Source organism: Cinclus cinclus, chromosome 1 (genome assembly GCF_963662255.1).
Source record: "Cinclus cinclus chromosome 1, bCinCin1.1, whole genome shotgun sequence".
NCBI classification, from domain to species: domain Eukaryota; kingdom Metazoa; phylum Chordata; class Aves; order Passeriformes; family Cinclidae; genus Cinclus; species Cinclus cinclus.
Genome location: NC_085046.1, coordinates 103,414,163 through 103,426,651, shown reverse-complemented (window position 1 = coordinate 103,426,651; position 12,489 = coordinate 103,414,163). Strand labels below are relative to the sequence as shown.

General features: G+C 39.5%; 1 protein-coding gene across 1 annotated transcript in view; it reads right to left on the bottom strand.

Annotated features, from left to right (window-relative positions):
• Positions 1-6,984, bottom strand: part of MYOM1 (myomesin 1) — a 69,106-nt gene extending 62,122 nt beyond the window's left edge. The window contains exon 1 of the mRNA XM_062501082.1: positions 6,557-6,984. Coding sequence (XP_062357066.1) covers positions 6,557-6,984 — 428 coding nt within the window. The remainder of the gene's footprint in view (positions 1-6,556) is intronic.
• Positions 6,985-12,489: the final 5,505 nt, after the last annotated feature.

Sequence of the window (12,489 nt, the reverse complement as noted above, 5' to 3'; positions counted from 1 at the left end):
GCACACACTGCAGGGCTGGGGCCAAGGGTTTCCCATGTCAGGCACCACAGGGTCAGCCAAGGCATGCACCACATCTACAGGAGAGAGATGCTGTGGGCTCTGGGTTTTGACACCAGGCACTGCTCAGGACAGCCTGGGACAAGAGAGGTGGATCCAGCTGTAGGGACAGAAATCCAAGCAGAAAACACTCGGGAACAGTCCAGGCAGATTAAACTAAAAAGGAAGAGACACACTGAAATGGGGTGGGCAATGGCCTTACTCCTGGCTTGGACAACGATGTGGAACAATCACTATGGCAAACTACAAGTGCACTGGGAGAACTCATCAAATAAGTGATAAGAAACATCAAAGGCAAAATATTTTCATTATTTTTCTTAATTGAACTAGAGTCTATAAGGAGCTGCAGATCTTTACTTAGCAGGTGACTTTTATTCCTGTCCTATTTAAAAATGGGTCAAACCTGGAATTTTGACTCTGGTAGCCATTAGATTTCCTCAGAGCTTTAGGCTGAACCTGTTAGGAGGCCATTTGAATCCTGGTTGTTTCTAGATCAAGAAGGATCACAGTACCAATTGAACTTAAGTTAAAATGTCTAGAAGTTTCTATTTTCATAAATGTAGTTGAAATGTGAAAATTTCAGCTCAGGAATTTACAGCACTGTTAAATCCAGAACAACACATTATTCCTAAAGGAGAGTTTGGCCTTGCAGTCAGTTTTCATTTAAAATCCAGATTACACACTCATGCAGGGAAATTAATGGGAAGCATATAGAGCAGTTCCCATCACTCCCTGCTGGGCATTTTGTTATCTTTCCTGTATGGCAGTGGGGGTTTCCTATCATTCACTTATCTCTCTCTAAAATTATTTGAAAAGACAAGAATAAGTTGCTATAGGTTCTGTGTTGTTTGGAGGATGTTTTTTACTCAAACACTGCAAGTGTTTGAAGTTGAATATCTGACCTTCATGACCATACTAGAGCACCCAGTTAGTGTTTTCAGAGAGACAACTAGAGTCACTTGAAAATATTCTTTAGAATTGCATTGCATAAACCAAGAGATCAGATTAATAAATTTGAAGCAGCAGAAAATATTTCTCCTTTCTAAATTCTAACACTTGCTTCTGTTCTGGCAGAGCTAGATGGAGGCTAGTAGAAACACATATTCAAATGGAGCTCTTTGCTTGAGAATATAGGTTAAACACCCCTCTATCACAAGGTTTATTTCCCTGTTTTCCTGTGTTCTCACTAATTCTTCCTGTGCAACAGAAAAACAAAATCCTGCCTAAAACCCTTATTTAAGTGGCCCAAAGGAGGACCCTGTTTCTTGAACCAGATTCTAAAATCTTGCCCTTTATTTAAAACTGTTCCAACCTTCTACCTGATATGTGGAACAGAATCTCCCCAGAGGAGCAAGAACAGGGTATCAGTGCTCTCTAGTTTCATAGGGAGGAACAGTACCATGACCTTTTAACATCTTTCAGCCTCATTTGATATGCCCAGCTAGCATACGTATATTTTTTTCCAGGTCAGATATTATCTGTACTGGCTTATCAAGGTTGGTGACCTAAGCCTACTGTCCTTACTTCAGGGTGGTTTTCATGTTAAAATATTAATACCAGCATTTTTCTAATTTTTCATTAGAGCCAGTGAGTTTTTAAAGGCACAGGCATTGTTCTGTAGAGATGTAAAAAACCAGATGTTATTAACTTTTCCCTCTAGCCAAACAGGAATTAAAGAAAACACTGTGCAGGACGTCTGCAGCTCCAAAACAGATGCTTTGTCCTGTTTGGATGTCTTGTTCTCAGACAGAGAATATGTTTGCACTGCTTTTTTTTCTGTGCCTGAAGGGACAAGTTTCCCACACTTCCAAAAGAGAGTCTGTACTCAGTGGATGTAGAAATGTGTTCTGAAAGCAGACCACGACACCTAGTCTTCAGGTGTCTCATGTGGATGAAAAGGCACATATAAGCTCTTTTGAACCTCTATAAAATCATGTATCTTGTCCTAAGCAGAAAGAGATTATGTATACACGGCTGCTGCAACAGCTGTACCTGCTGGAGAAGTTCTGTTAGCCACAAGGCCTTGTCCAGGCTCTCTTTTTAGCAGCTGTTTCTTTCCTAATTTGCAGTATTTTAACTTAGTGTAAATAGGAGACAGTGGGTTGGCAGACCCAGTTACAGGAAAGGGAAAAAAATATTTTCAGCAAAGGACTCTTTAAATTCTAAAAATGAGAAATGCTCTCTGGTGGCTATTTTAATTTTAAGTTGCTGACAGGTTTGTCACAAGCCCAGGCAATATTGCTGGCAATATTCCTTAACACAGCTTCCACAAGAATTTTATTTCAAGGGGAATTGTTTCCACAGAGCAGGTCTCATTAAAACAATTTCCAGGCTTGGGTATGACATCTGGAAGCCAGCTTCTTAATCCTCACCTATAATAAACCAAAGGATGAGCAGTGCCAAGATAATGGTCATCTCACGTTTCTGGAAATGCATTATTTACTCAGCCTTGTCCTGATCCTGCTTACAGTGTTGCTCAGAAGAGCATTGGCTCTCGCTGGCAGCCTAATTAATTGCAAGTTAGAAAGGCATCCCTCCACTCTTTGCTTGGCACACCTGAATTTCATAACTGTCTTCTTTGCTGTTTCACCTGACCTGCAAAATACATGCAAATAAATGCCTGAGCCACACCAGTAACTTCTGTTTTCCCTCTAAGCAGGAAGGCCCCCTTTCCCTCTGGCCCTTTTGGTGGCAAATAATCTGTCTGTGACACAAAGGGGATTATCCGATACTGCTAGACAGGAGAATAACACATGGAAAAGCAGTGAAAGTTTGAGCAAAGGCAAACCACTGAGTTTAATCCAGCAGTCCTGTTTGACAGCCCTGTAGGGCTGTAAGCAGCTTTGGCAGATCTGAATCAAGGCTTCTCAGAAACACACAGAGGATAGAATGCTGCTGTGGGAGAAGGCTTTTCAGGAGCCAGCTTGTCTGTGCTGGCAGCCCCCAAGGGTTGGATGGGGAAGAGGATGGGTGGCCACAACACTGGCTTGTGGGAGTCATACATCCCTCACCTGCACAGAGCCTCAAGGGAAGCAGCACATGTCACTTTTCCTGCCTCTGCTGAAGCCAAAGAAGAAGTGCTTGGCTAGAGACAGCCCCGTGAGCTGGTGGAGAGGGCTGGGTGTGAAGAGGCAGCCTCTACATGGTGAGATGCCCTTTCTTTTGGGAGCCCAGAGGTTTGCACCTTTGGCCAACTGCAACCCGCAGAGCAGCAAACTTCCATACGTGCTCTTGATTTTGCCAGTTTTCATTTCCCTCCTTGTACTTCCTCAAGCTGTTGTGGTGTGAAGAAGACTTGAAATGTGACGGACAGGCCACTTGCACATGGAAATTTTTTCATCTTCCTGAAAAATCAAGCTATGGCTTCTTCAAACTGCCTGTGTTCGCACTCTGGGAATGTCCTCCGCTCAAGCGAGGCTTCAATGTCTCAGAACTGGGTCCAGGTCAAGGTCTTGCAGGTTACCTAATTTCTAGTCCTTCTGCAGTGCTTTCCTCGTGATAAATTCCTCCCATAGCACTAACTGCATGTCAACAGCAATGCTTCAAGAACACTTTCCTGTACTGTGACTACAGAAAAGGATGAGACTTAAATTTTGCAAGAACAATAAATTAAACAAAAGCTATTTTAGATTTTAAAAAAAGTGACCTGAATAAAAACTTAAATATTAAGTTTTCCTGTTGATGTTAATGGTGTTTATTTGCAAAACTATATATGTGTAAATCTATATTTGATGGCAATATTCACTGATATGCAGCCATCAATTGTTAGCTGAAAAAATTTGTTTGGATTTGGATTTGTATGTCCATTCTGGTTTCAAGCAAACCTCTGTTGAGGTAATTTAGATAGAGCATTTCAATTCAAAGCCTTTTCTACTTCTAGAAGATTGGAAGAATTTAAAGGTTCTTTTTTTTCCCCCTACACCATTCTTTTCATAGGGATGAAAACAGAAAGTCTTTGATTTTTTTCTAATTTATTTGAGTAAGGCTTTTTGTCTCCACATTAACCCTTAAAGTGTTTGGGTTATCTGGGAAAAACAGTACAAATTTGGCAAGAATTTCTCCAAATTTGAACTACATTTAACTGTAGAATTGCATTATTTTTTCCATTTCTTGAAAATTGCATAAATATGGGTTGCAAAAAATAAACAAATACCAACATAGAGGCTATATTATCTATAAACCCAAGTGAAATACTGAGATTTTTCATTCAGATATATTGTCTCCTGTGTTAATTAAGTTTTGTGTAAGACAGATTGAAATCACATGTATTTAATCTCCAGAGTCCTTGTCTTAGGTAGCAGCACTGAATTTCTCAAACCTATTTCTGTGACAGGATCACAGAAATAAAGAAGTTGCAGCTGAGACATTCTTATCTCTGAACAATCTCTTGGAAAGTCTTGAACTACAGAGTGTTATATATGCAAATGTGCTATTTTAAACCAAAAACTTTTATCTCAAGCAAAGCCTCAGGAAACCTGGAAATGTTTTAAGTTCTCTCTCAGCTAACCAATTTTATTTCCTTCAATATTACACTGCTGATATTAGAGTTCTTAATGAGAACATACAGGTGTCAGAAGAAACTCATATGACAGCTGAAGTGCTTGTAACTTGAACTCAGAAATAGGTTTTTTAACAATCATGTTTTACAACTTCAAGTTCTATTTTTTATGAGAACCTTTTGTTCAAGAAGAAGCAAGCTTTGGGTTAGGGTCAGCAACAGAGTGCAGGCACAGCTGCATTAATGCAGAAATCTGGGATATCTTCCTTATCCAGCTCCCTTTGATAGCATAACCCTCAATCCCAGCACCTGCAGTTTTCTTCTCTTCACCAGCAGATTATAAATGAGATTCTCACTGCTTTCTCAGTGGTAAACTATCTGCACAAGTAAAATAGTTTCAACAGCAAAGTCTGGATACAACCCAGCCTAAGACAATCATAAAATGATTACAGCCTCTAAGATCATCAGGTTCAACCAGTAACCCGACAGTGCCAAACCCACTCTTAAACCGTGTCCTTAAGTGCCACACGTTTTTTGAACATTTCCGAGAGTGATGATTCCACCATTTCCCTGATCAGCCTATTCCAAAACTTGACCACCCTTTCAGTGAAGAAATGTTTCCTAATACCAAGTCTAAATCTCCCCTGCAGCTTGAGGTCATTTCCTCTCATCCTGCCTCATTACCTGGGAGATGAGACACTGTGCAACCTGCCTGGTTACACACTCTCAGATAGTTGTAGAGAGTGGTAAGGCCTCCCCTGATTGTCCCTTTCTTCAGACTAAATAACTGTATTTCCCTCAGCTGTTCCTCAGAAGTCTTGTGCTCCAGAACGTTCATCAGCTTTATTGCCCCTCTTTGGATATGTTCCAGCAACTCAATGTCTTTCTTGTAGGAAGGAGTTAAACAAAGCCATTCACCCTGGCTGTAACAGCCTGAGGTTCAAATTCCTGAACAAACTCTGGCAGATAGACATTGGACCCTGAGCTTCCTGAAAGCCAAGTGAAGGCTGAAATCACAAGGTATAGTTTACTGTGGTACATGTAGTCTTTCTCTCATTTATTTTGGCCAAGATTTCACCATTATTCATAATCCTGGGAGGATATTCAGTTTTCAAAATTTTAATTTCCCGATGAGCAAGTTTTGATCAGTTCTGCTAATGATACTCTTAATTTTGCAAAAATACAACACCAAGCAGATGTTTCGAGCTACAATTTGTTGATCATTTCCTCTATTGCTAACAGCTGCTCTAATCTTACATTAATACTTCCTAATTTCTGTAAATCTCTGAGATACATACATACAAATAATATGAGGCAATTATATAAAAATATTCTGCTAATGCAATTGCTTGAGCAGTATTTATTACCTTAAATTAAAAGAAAAACAACATAACTTTGAGAGCTAAGCATAGCTACTCTTATCATGTAAAATGGACACTTCAAGTTATTTTTACTTCAGAAATGTATGCCTCAACCAATACACAGTGTGAAAATTTCAGTTTCTTTAATCACTCAGCACAAAAGTGAAACTATTAGGCCAAAGAAGAATGAATCATATATGAACACATCAACTCAAACTTGCAGGAAGAGCTTTGAGTTCTTTTACTCTTTCAATCTGGCCAGGTAAGAGACAGCCTCAATCCAAAAGCTATCTCAACTCTTCATATTAAATTCAGATGTATTTATATGCCTGAACAATTTGGAAGGAGGGGTAGCTCATGCCTAACCAGTTTGGAGTGTGATTGTGTCACTATTCAGCCACATCAGCATAGCCAGAGCTATTCTTATGACAGTCCAACCTTCACACGTGAATTAGTCCAACAAACTAAGCTGACAACAGTCCTTCCCATTGCCAAAGCCAAGGGAAAACACCAGACCAGGAAAATACATTTATTCCAAGTTATAGAGAAAGTTTATGTGGACGAGGAGGAGAGTTTTGCCACGGAAAGTGATTGGACATTTTTCTAACCAGAATGCTGTTTCGAAGAGGGATTTACTTACCCCAAACTGTAGGCTTCAGATCCCAGCCTGTAGGCTGCAGCCAGCTTGTTGACGGATTCAGATGCATGGCTGTAGGCAGCCGAGCTGGTGCTGAGGGACTCAGAGTCGAGGCTGTAGGCAGCAGATCTCTTACTCTGCGCGGCAGAGCGGTCGTAGGCTGCGGATCCGTAGCTGTAGGCGGCCGACTCGAGGTCGTAGGCTGAAGAGCCGTGGCTGTAAGCTGCTGAGGAGTCAAGGCTGAAGCCTGCTGCAGACGAGTGGCGATAGGCTGCGGAGCCCCTGGCATAAGCTGCAGACCCTTGAGCATAGACGGCGGACTTACTCTTTGTCTCCTTTTGGTACTGGCTCACAGTGGAGGACAGCGCTTTGTGGCGGTACGCACGGTCATAGTGCTCGTGGTGTCTTTGGTAGAACGGTAAAGACATCATGGGTGCCTTCAAATTTTGGGCTTCACTGCACTTTTCTGAGTGTAAATAAACAGGATAATGTCTGAAAAAGAACAGGTCAAATATAAGGACTGCTATCAAGGAACTCCTGAGTATGCATACAAATACTCCCCAACTTCACACAAACCAACACTGAACTTGAAAAATCAACTGCAATGAATTTAGAGTTCACATCTTTTTATGATGTGATTTAGACTTTCAGACATGTTCATATTCAGGTTTCAAGATGCTCACATGCCATCTCTCATGACCAGAAACTTTTGCACTGTCGTGTCTGTTCATTTGGAGTTGGCAAACTATTCAAGTTTTATGTGCTCACTTATTACTGCAAACTAATGAAACTCTGTGTGCCTGGCTTCTTCAGAGATAGTATAAATAATTGTTTTCAATTACAATAAAGATAATAAAGTAATAAATTATTTTTAAAGGCATGAGCAAATCAAGCAAGACCATAAAAGCTGAAACAAAAACATATGAACATTTAATTTCTTTTTCTAATCCAATTTTCATATTGAATTTAATGTTCCATTTATTATTACAGCAGTGAATTAAAGCACTACAATTGAGAAGGATATCAGTTTTTCTCTAAATGTGCATTACAGCGATTGTTTTGAATGTGATACCAGTGTTCAGTTTAAAAGGGCTTATTGTGCATTATACTTTTACAGTTTAATCAGGGATCCAGTCTGTATGCAATGGGTAAAATAATATCATGTTCCTCAATCCAAACCCTTTTCTTTTACCCTAAAATATCATGTTCAAGATTGCCAAGACCCTTCCTCCAGACAATAGACCCATTTAAATTTTCGTTTGCACGTCATCAGTTGATTGTTTTCTAGTCACTTGTAGTGCAAATTTTGATCATGTAAGAGGTAGTTCCCCTCTCAAAATGGGATGAAAATTGAGTGCAGAAAGATATTATCTTTTTTGTTTATTTGTTTTAAAACCAGCAGTGCAGTTATTATTTTGCTTTTTTATTTTGCTGTTGTTAATTCTGACTTTTTCTACTTTGACATGCAAGCTTGCCTCAAGTGATCCGTATAATAATCTTTTTTTCTCTTTCTTCTAGGCTCACATGGCTACTAGGACTGTCCCTTTTTTTCTCTTTCTTCTAGGCTCACATGGCTACTAGGACTGTCCCTGAAAAGTCCCTGATTACTAATAGAAATGAGGTACAATAAGGAAATATTAACAAGGATTTAAAGAAGATCCAAAAACAAGGGTGAGAGGTGTTTGTTATTGTTTTGGGGTTTTTTAGAATCAATCACAACAGTAGGAAAATTGTTCTGCTTCATGTTCTCTTCATATTAATGAAAAACAATTTAATGTTTAGACATAACATACTCTTGCAAAACTGGAAGGCTATCATGACTTCAAGAAAGTCTAGGTATCTGAATTGGGTTGTCCTGCACAGGGTCTGGAGTTGGTCTTTGATGATCCTTGTGGGGCCCTTCCATCTCAGAATGTTCTCTACTTCTGTCATTTTTCCCTGGTGTTTATGTTCCCTAGTTTTCAGTCCTTGGCTTTTACTTTAGTATTTGGTTCTGAGAGCAAGTCAACAAATTTCAAACTATTATCTTTGATAATTGCTGAGGTATTCCCCCTAGCCAAGGCAAATTATGAACCCCCCCAAAAAAAACCAAAAAAACAAACCCAAACACATCAAAAACCAAAAACAAGAAGAAAATTTCCTTATATTTTAGGGATCTCACAAGGGGATGCTCTCTGTAGGACAGTTGAATTGATCATTTAGTTGCAGGAAATCAGCAAGGAAGAAACTTATTCAGAAACATTTTATGTGAAAGAAATTCCTGATATCCTGACCACAGTGAAACTGTGACTTCAATTAGATTAGATAATATATTTACTTTATTTTTATCTGAGGAAGAAAGAGAAATGGGAAAGAGTGTCAATCCATTGGTCTCTGTGGCAAAAACTGATGCTCCTTTTTGACTCTCTTATTCCTAATGCTGACTATTTTTTTCATGTCAGTCTGAAAGAATGCAATTATTCTGTCTAGCATCCCTGTTTCTAATACCTGTCAGTATTTTGTGTTGTTACTTGTTTCCCTTTGTTAGCAACCCGTAGTATGTAGCTCCTCTTAATTTCCCTAGTTTCAGAATACTTTTTCTTCATTTTTCTTCATTGCCTTCCTCTTCCAGCTCTGTGGAGATGGGTTTAGGACTTTTAAGTCATTGTGATCACAGCCTGGGAAGGATAAGGCATACAGAAGAATATTGTCTTGCACAATGAAATGGAAGGAACACGACAACATTCTGTTTTCCTCCTGCAGAGTACTATGGTTTGTCTTCACCATCTTTATTTGAAGTGTTGGCTGGCTCCATCATTCATACAACAGCCACAGTGCTAACAGTCAGCTCAGGCATTCCCACAGCCTTCCAGGCTTCAAGGTACAGAAGGTGATCCACAAATATGAAGCACTGCATGTTTTGCCCATTAGGAAATTAAATGAGGCATTTCATTTACATTTTATCAGACCAAAAGAACAAGCTAAAATGTACAAAGGAAACATTTTTCCTCCCAACACAAAAGGTCTGGATCTCACTGTCCTCAGTTGTAAAAGTCTGTGATAGGAGTAAGGACTAAGCTAGCAAGGCAGGCACTGAGCACAAAGTGAGCTCTCATGGTTCAAATCAAAACCAACACTGACTCACATCATGTAAAAGGAAACTCCTTTCATAGATACTTTATCACACTATGACTTATATTTCCTCTGAAACATCACAGGTTGCTCACAGGCCAGGATAAGCTGGTTACACTAATCTGATCAGATACAGCAGTGCTAGGCTATCAGAGACAAGTAGCTCAGAAACTTCAAAGGACTTTGCTCCTATCTGGAGCACTGCCTGATTATCACATTGACTCCCATCTCTTAAGTTTTATCTGTGCTACCTGCAGTCAGTCTGGGTGCACTAACCAGCCCCCTTCAGTGTGAGGGAAACATTCCCTCTCAAGATAGGTGCAGCACCTCAGAGGTGGCCTAAAAATATTCATGGCCATAGTTAGATGAATTCAGACTTTTTAGAGCTATATTTTAGCAGCTGTTGAACTGAATATTTAAAATTACTACTGACCAGACAGATAATTCTGTCCATTTTTCATAGCTACACATTAAAGGAAGTGATTCTTCTGTCATTACCTCTTGTGTTATCTGTCTGTGTAATTCTTTAAAGATCAACTCCATCAGTCAATGAAAACAGTGAAATAGATTTTAAAAATGAAACTTTTGTAAGCAGAGAAAAAATAACATCCCATGCAACAAGAAAATATTTATGTTATTTAAATATTCTCTAAGCCCACAGGAGATTATGTGACAAACTCTTCCTGTGTTCCTGTGTCTCTTCCAGTAACCCAGGCTTTATTTGAGAGTAGTGTGACAATATGCAAAGATAGATGAGTGAAAATAAAAGAGCCCCTGCACTACTTTCTTTTGTTTCACAGCTGAACCTTCAGATGTCTTCAATTCACATCCACAAATCCCTCAACTGCTGAGCTAAGAAGAATAAAGGGAGCAACTATCAACTTGGTGTTACAGATTCAGATTAAAAATAACTGAACACATAAAACCTTCCGGCATAAAAAAACCACTTACCAGGATCCAAATGAATGGCAGCAAATGGAAGAGCTCTCAAGTGGACGAATAGCACAAAAATACAGCAGCAATGAAGCCAGCAAAGAAAGAGGTAGTTAGGATGAGGGGTAAGGACTGGACTTCAAGGTCCAGAACAAAAATAATGAGTGCAGTCAGTGGAATGTCAGAGCCCCAGTCCAGACCTTTTATGGCCAGGGGGATGCTATAAATATAGCATCGAAGAGGGAGAGAGACAGAGACAGATACCGATACCCTGTACTATCTCTGTGCAAAGGCATGATGACGGCAGCTTCAAACCAAAGGAGATACCGAGTTCTCCCCTTAAAATATCTTCACTAAATTCTGCATAAAATCAGCATTCCACTTCAAATTTATTTCTAGGATTTTTTTCCTTAGTTAAATCAGATTTAGGAGGAGAGAAAAAAAAATTGTGTCATGAACCAGAAACTAGGAAAGACCAATCCCTGTACTGACCTTTGCTATGGTACAAGAATATTAACATTTTGTTGGTTTCTTTTTTAAATGCCAAGCCACAGTACATGTAATATAAATATTTCAGCTTAATGGCAATCTATCAATACTCTCTAAAGTCATATGAGATCCATTTCAATAGAAATGTACTTTCTTTGTTCTGTTGGCAGTGTCTCTTTTTTATCATCTTTTTTTAAGATAAAATACTAAATTAAGAACATGACCTCATGAGGTATTCAGGTAGATATAAACAATGCAGCTCTAAAATACAACTTTTTGTTTCTAAATTAAACAGTATGACCTCTAAGAATAATTAAATGGGCATTGTCTTCTTTCATTTTGGTCACAGCATTCTGGCACAAAAATGAGTAATCAGTGTGGCTGAATATTACACCAGAACAAGTTCTGTCATCCAAGATCAAGTAGGTTGAATTCAGTGTGACTTCACTGTAAATACAATTCTCCCCTGCATTGTAAATTTAACTTTCAATAAAAGTGATTAGTGCATATTATTTTGTGCGTTTGCATTGACAGAAATATTAACCCTCTCAGTTCTGCTGTAGCTTCTTTTCACACTTGCCACGCAACACAACCAAGAACTTGCCAGATCCTCGTGCTCTACTAATGCTGTCCCCTTTACAGGTTTAACCACCAGAAGAAGGTCCAGACAAAGGCTAGAGGATCCCAGGGTTTTCTCTACAATAGTTCATCAGTATCTATTCTTCACCTCACTGCCTTGATTCTACATGAAATCCCTTTATTGCCCCCACTAGCTACTTGTTCTCTGGGGAGCCACTGCCTCCTGCCTGATGCTCCACCATCCAGGAAGCTCAGAAGCCTCTTCACCTCCCACACTAGGAGCTGCTCAGGTGCACCAGATGTATGGGCTTTTGATTTTTGCTCATGAGGACAGAAATTATGGCCAGCAAAAAGTTGTGCAGTCACAGAAACTGTATTGTGGCTCAAGAAACTGGCCAAATCTGCAACAGACAGAATGAAAAATGGGAACACTAATATAAGCTTTTCTTTCCCCAGAATACTGTGCCAGTGGCAGTGCCACTGAACTATAGGTTCTGGGCTATAATGTTTATTTTTAGTTAGAGTAGATGGGGCCTCAGTGGACAGATTCCTGGATTTCATTAAAAACTCCTGATCCACTCCTTCCCAAGGGTCATTGGCACTGACATTGCAGAAGTCTTAATGACAGGCAAATTGCTTTTTAAGAATTCAGGGAGATGTAGAGAAATGAAAACAATTAAACATCAAGTTTCTCTGCCTTAATTGCAAGACAATCTGTACAGCTCACACATGGGGGATAAAAATCTGAACATTTTCACTATTTTTCCAGGCATAATGGCACTATGAAGTTCAATACAGTTTTCAAATTCTGTGCTGCCTCTGTT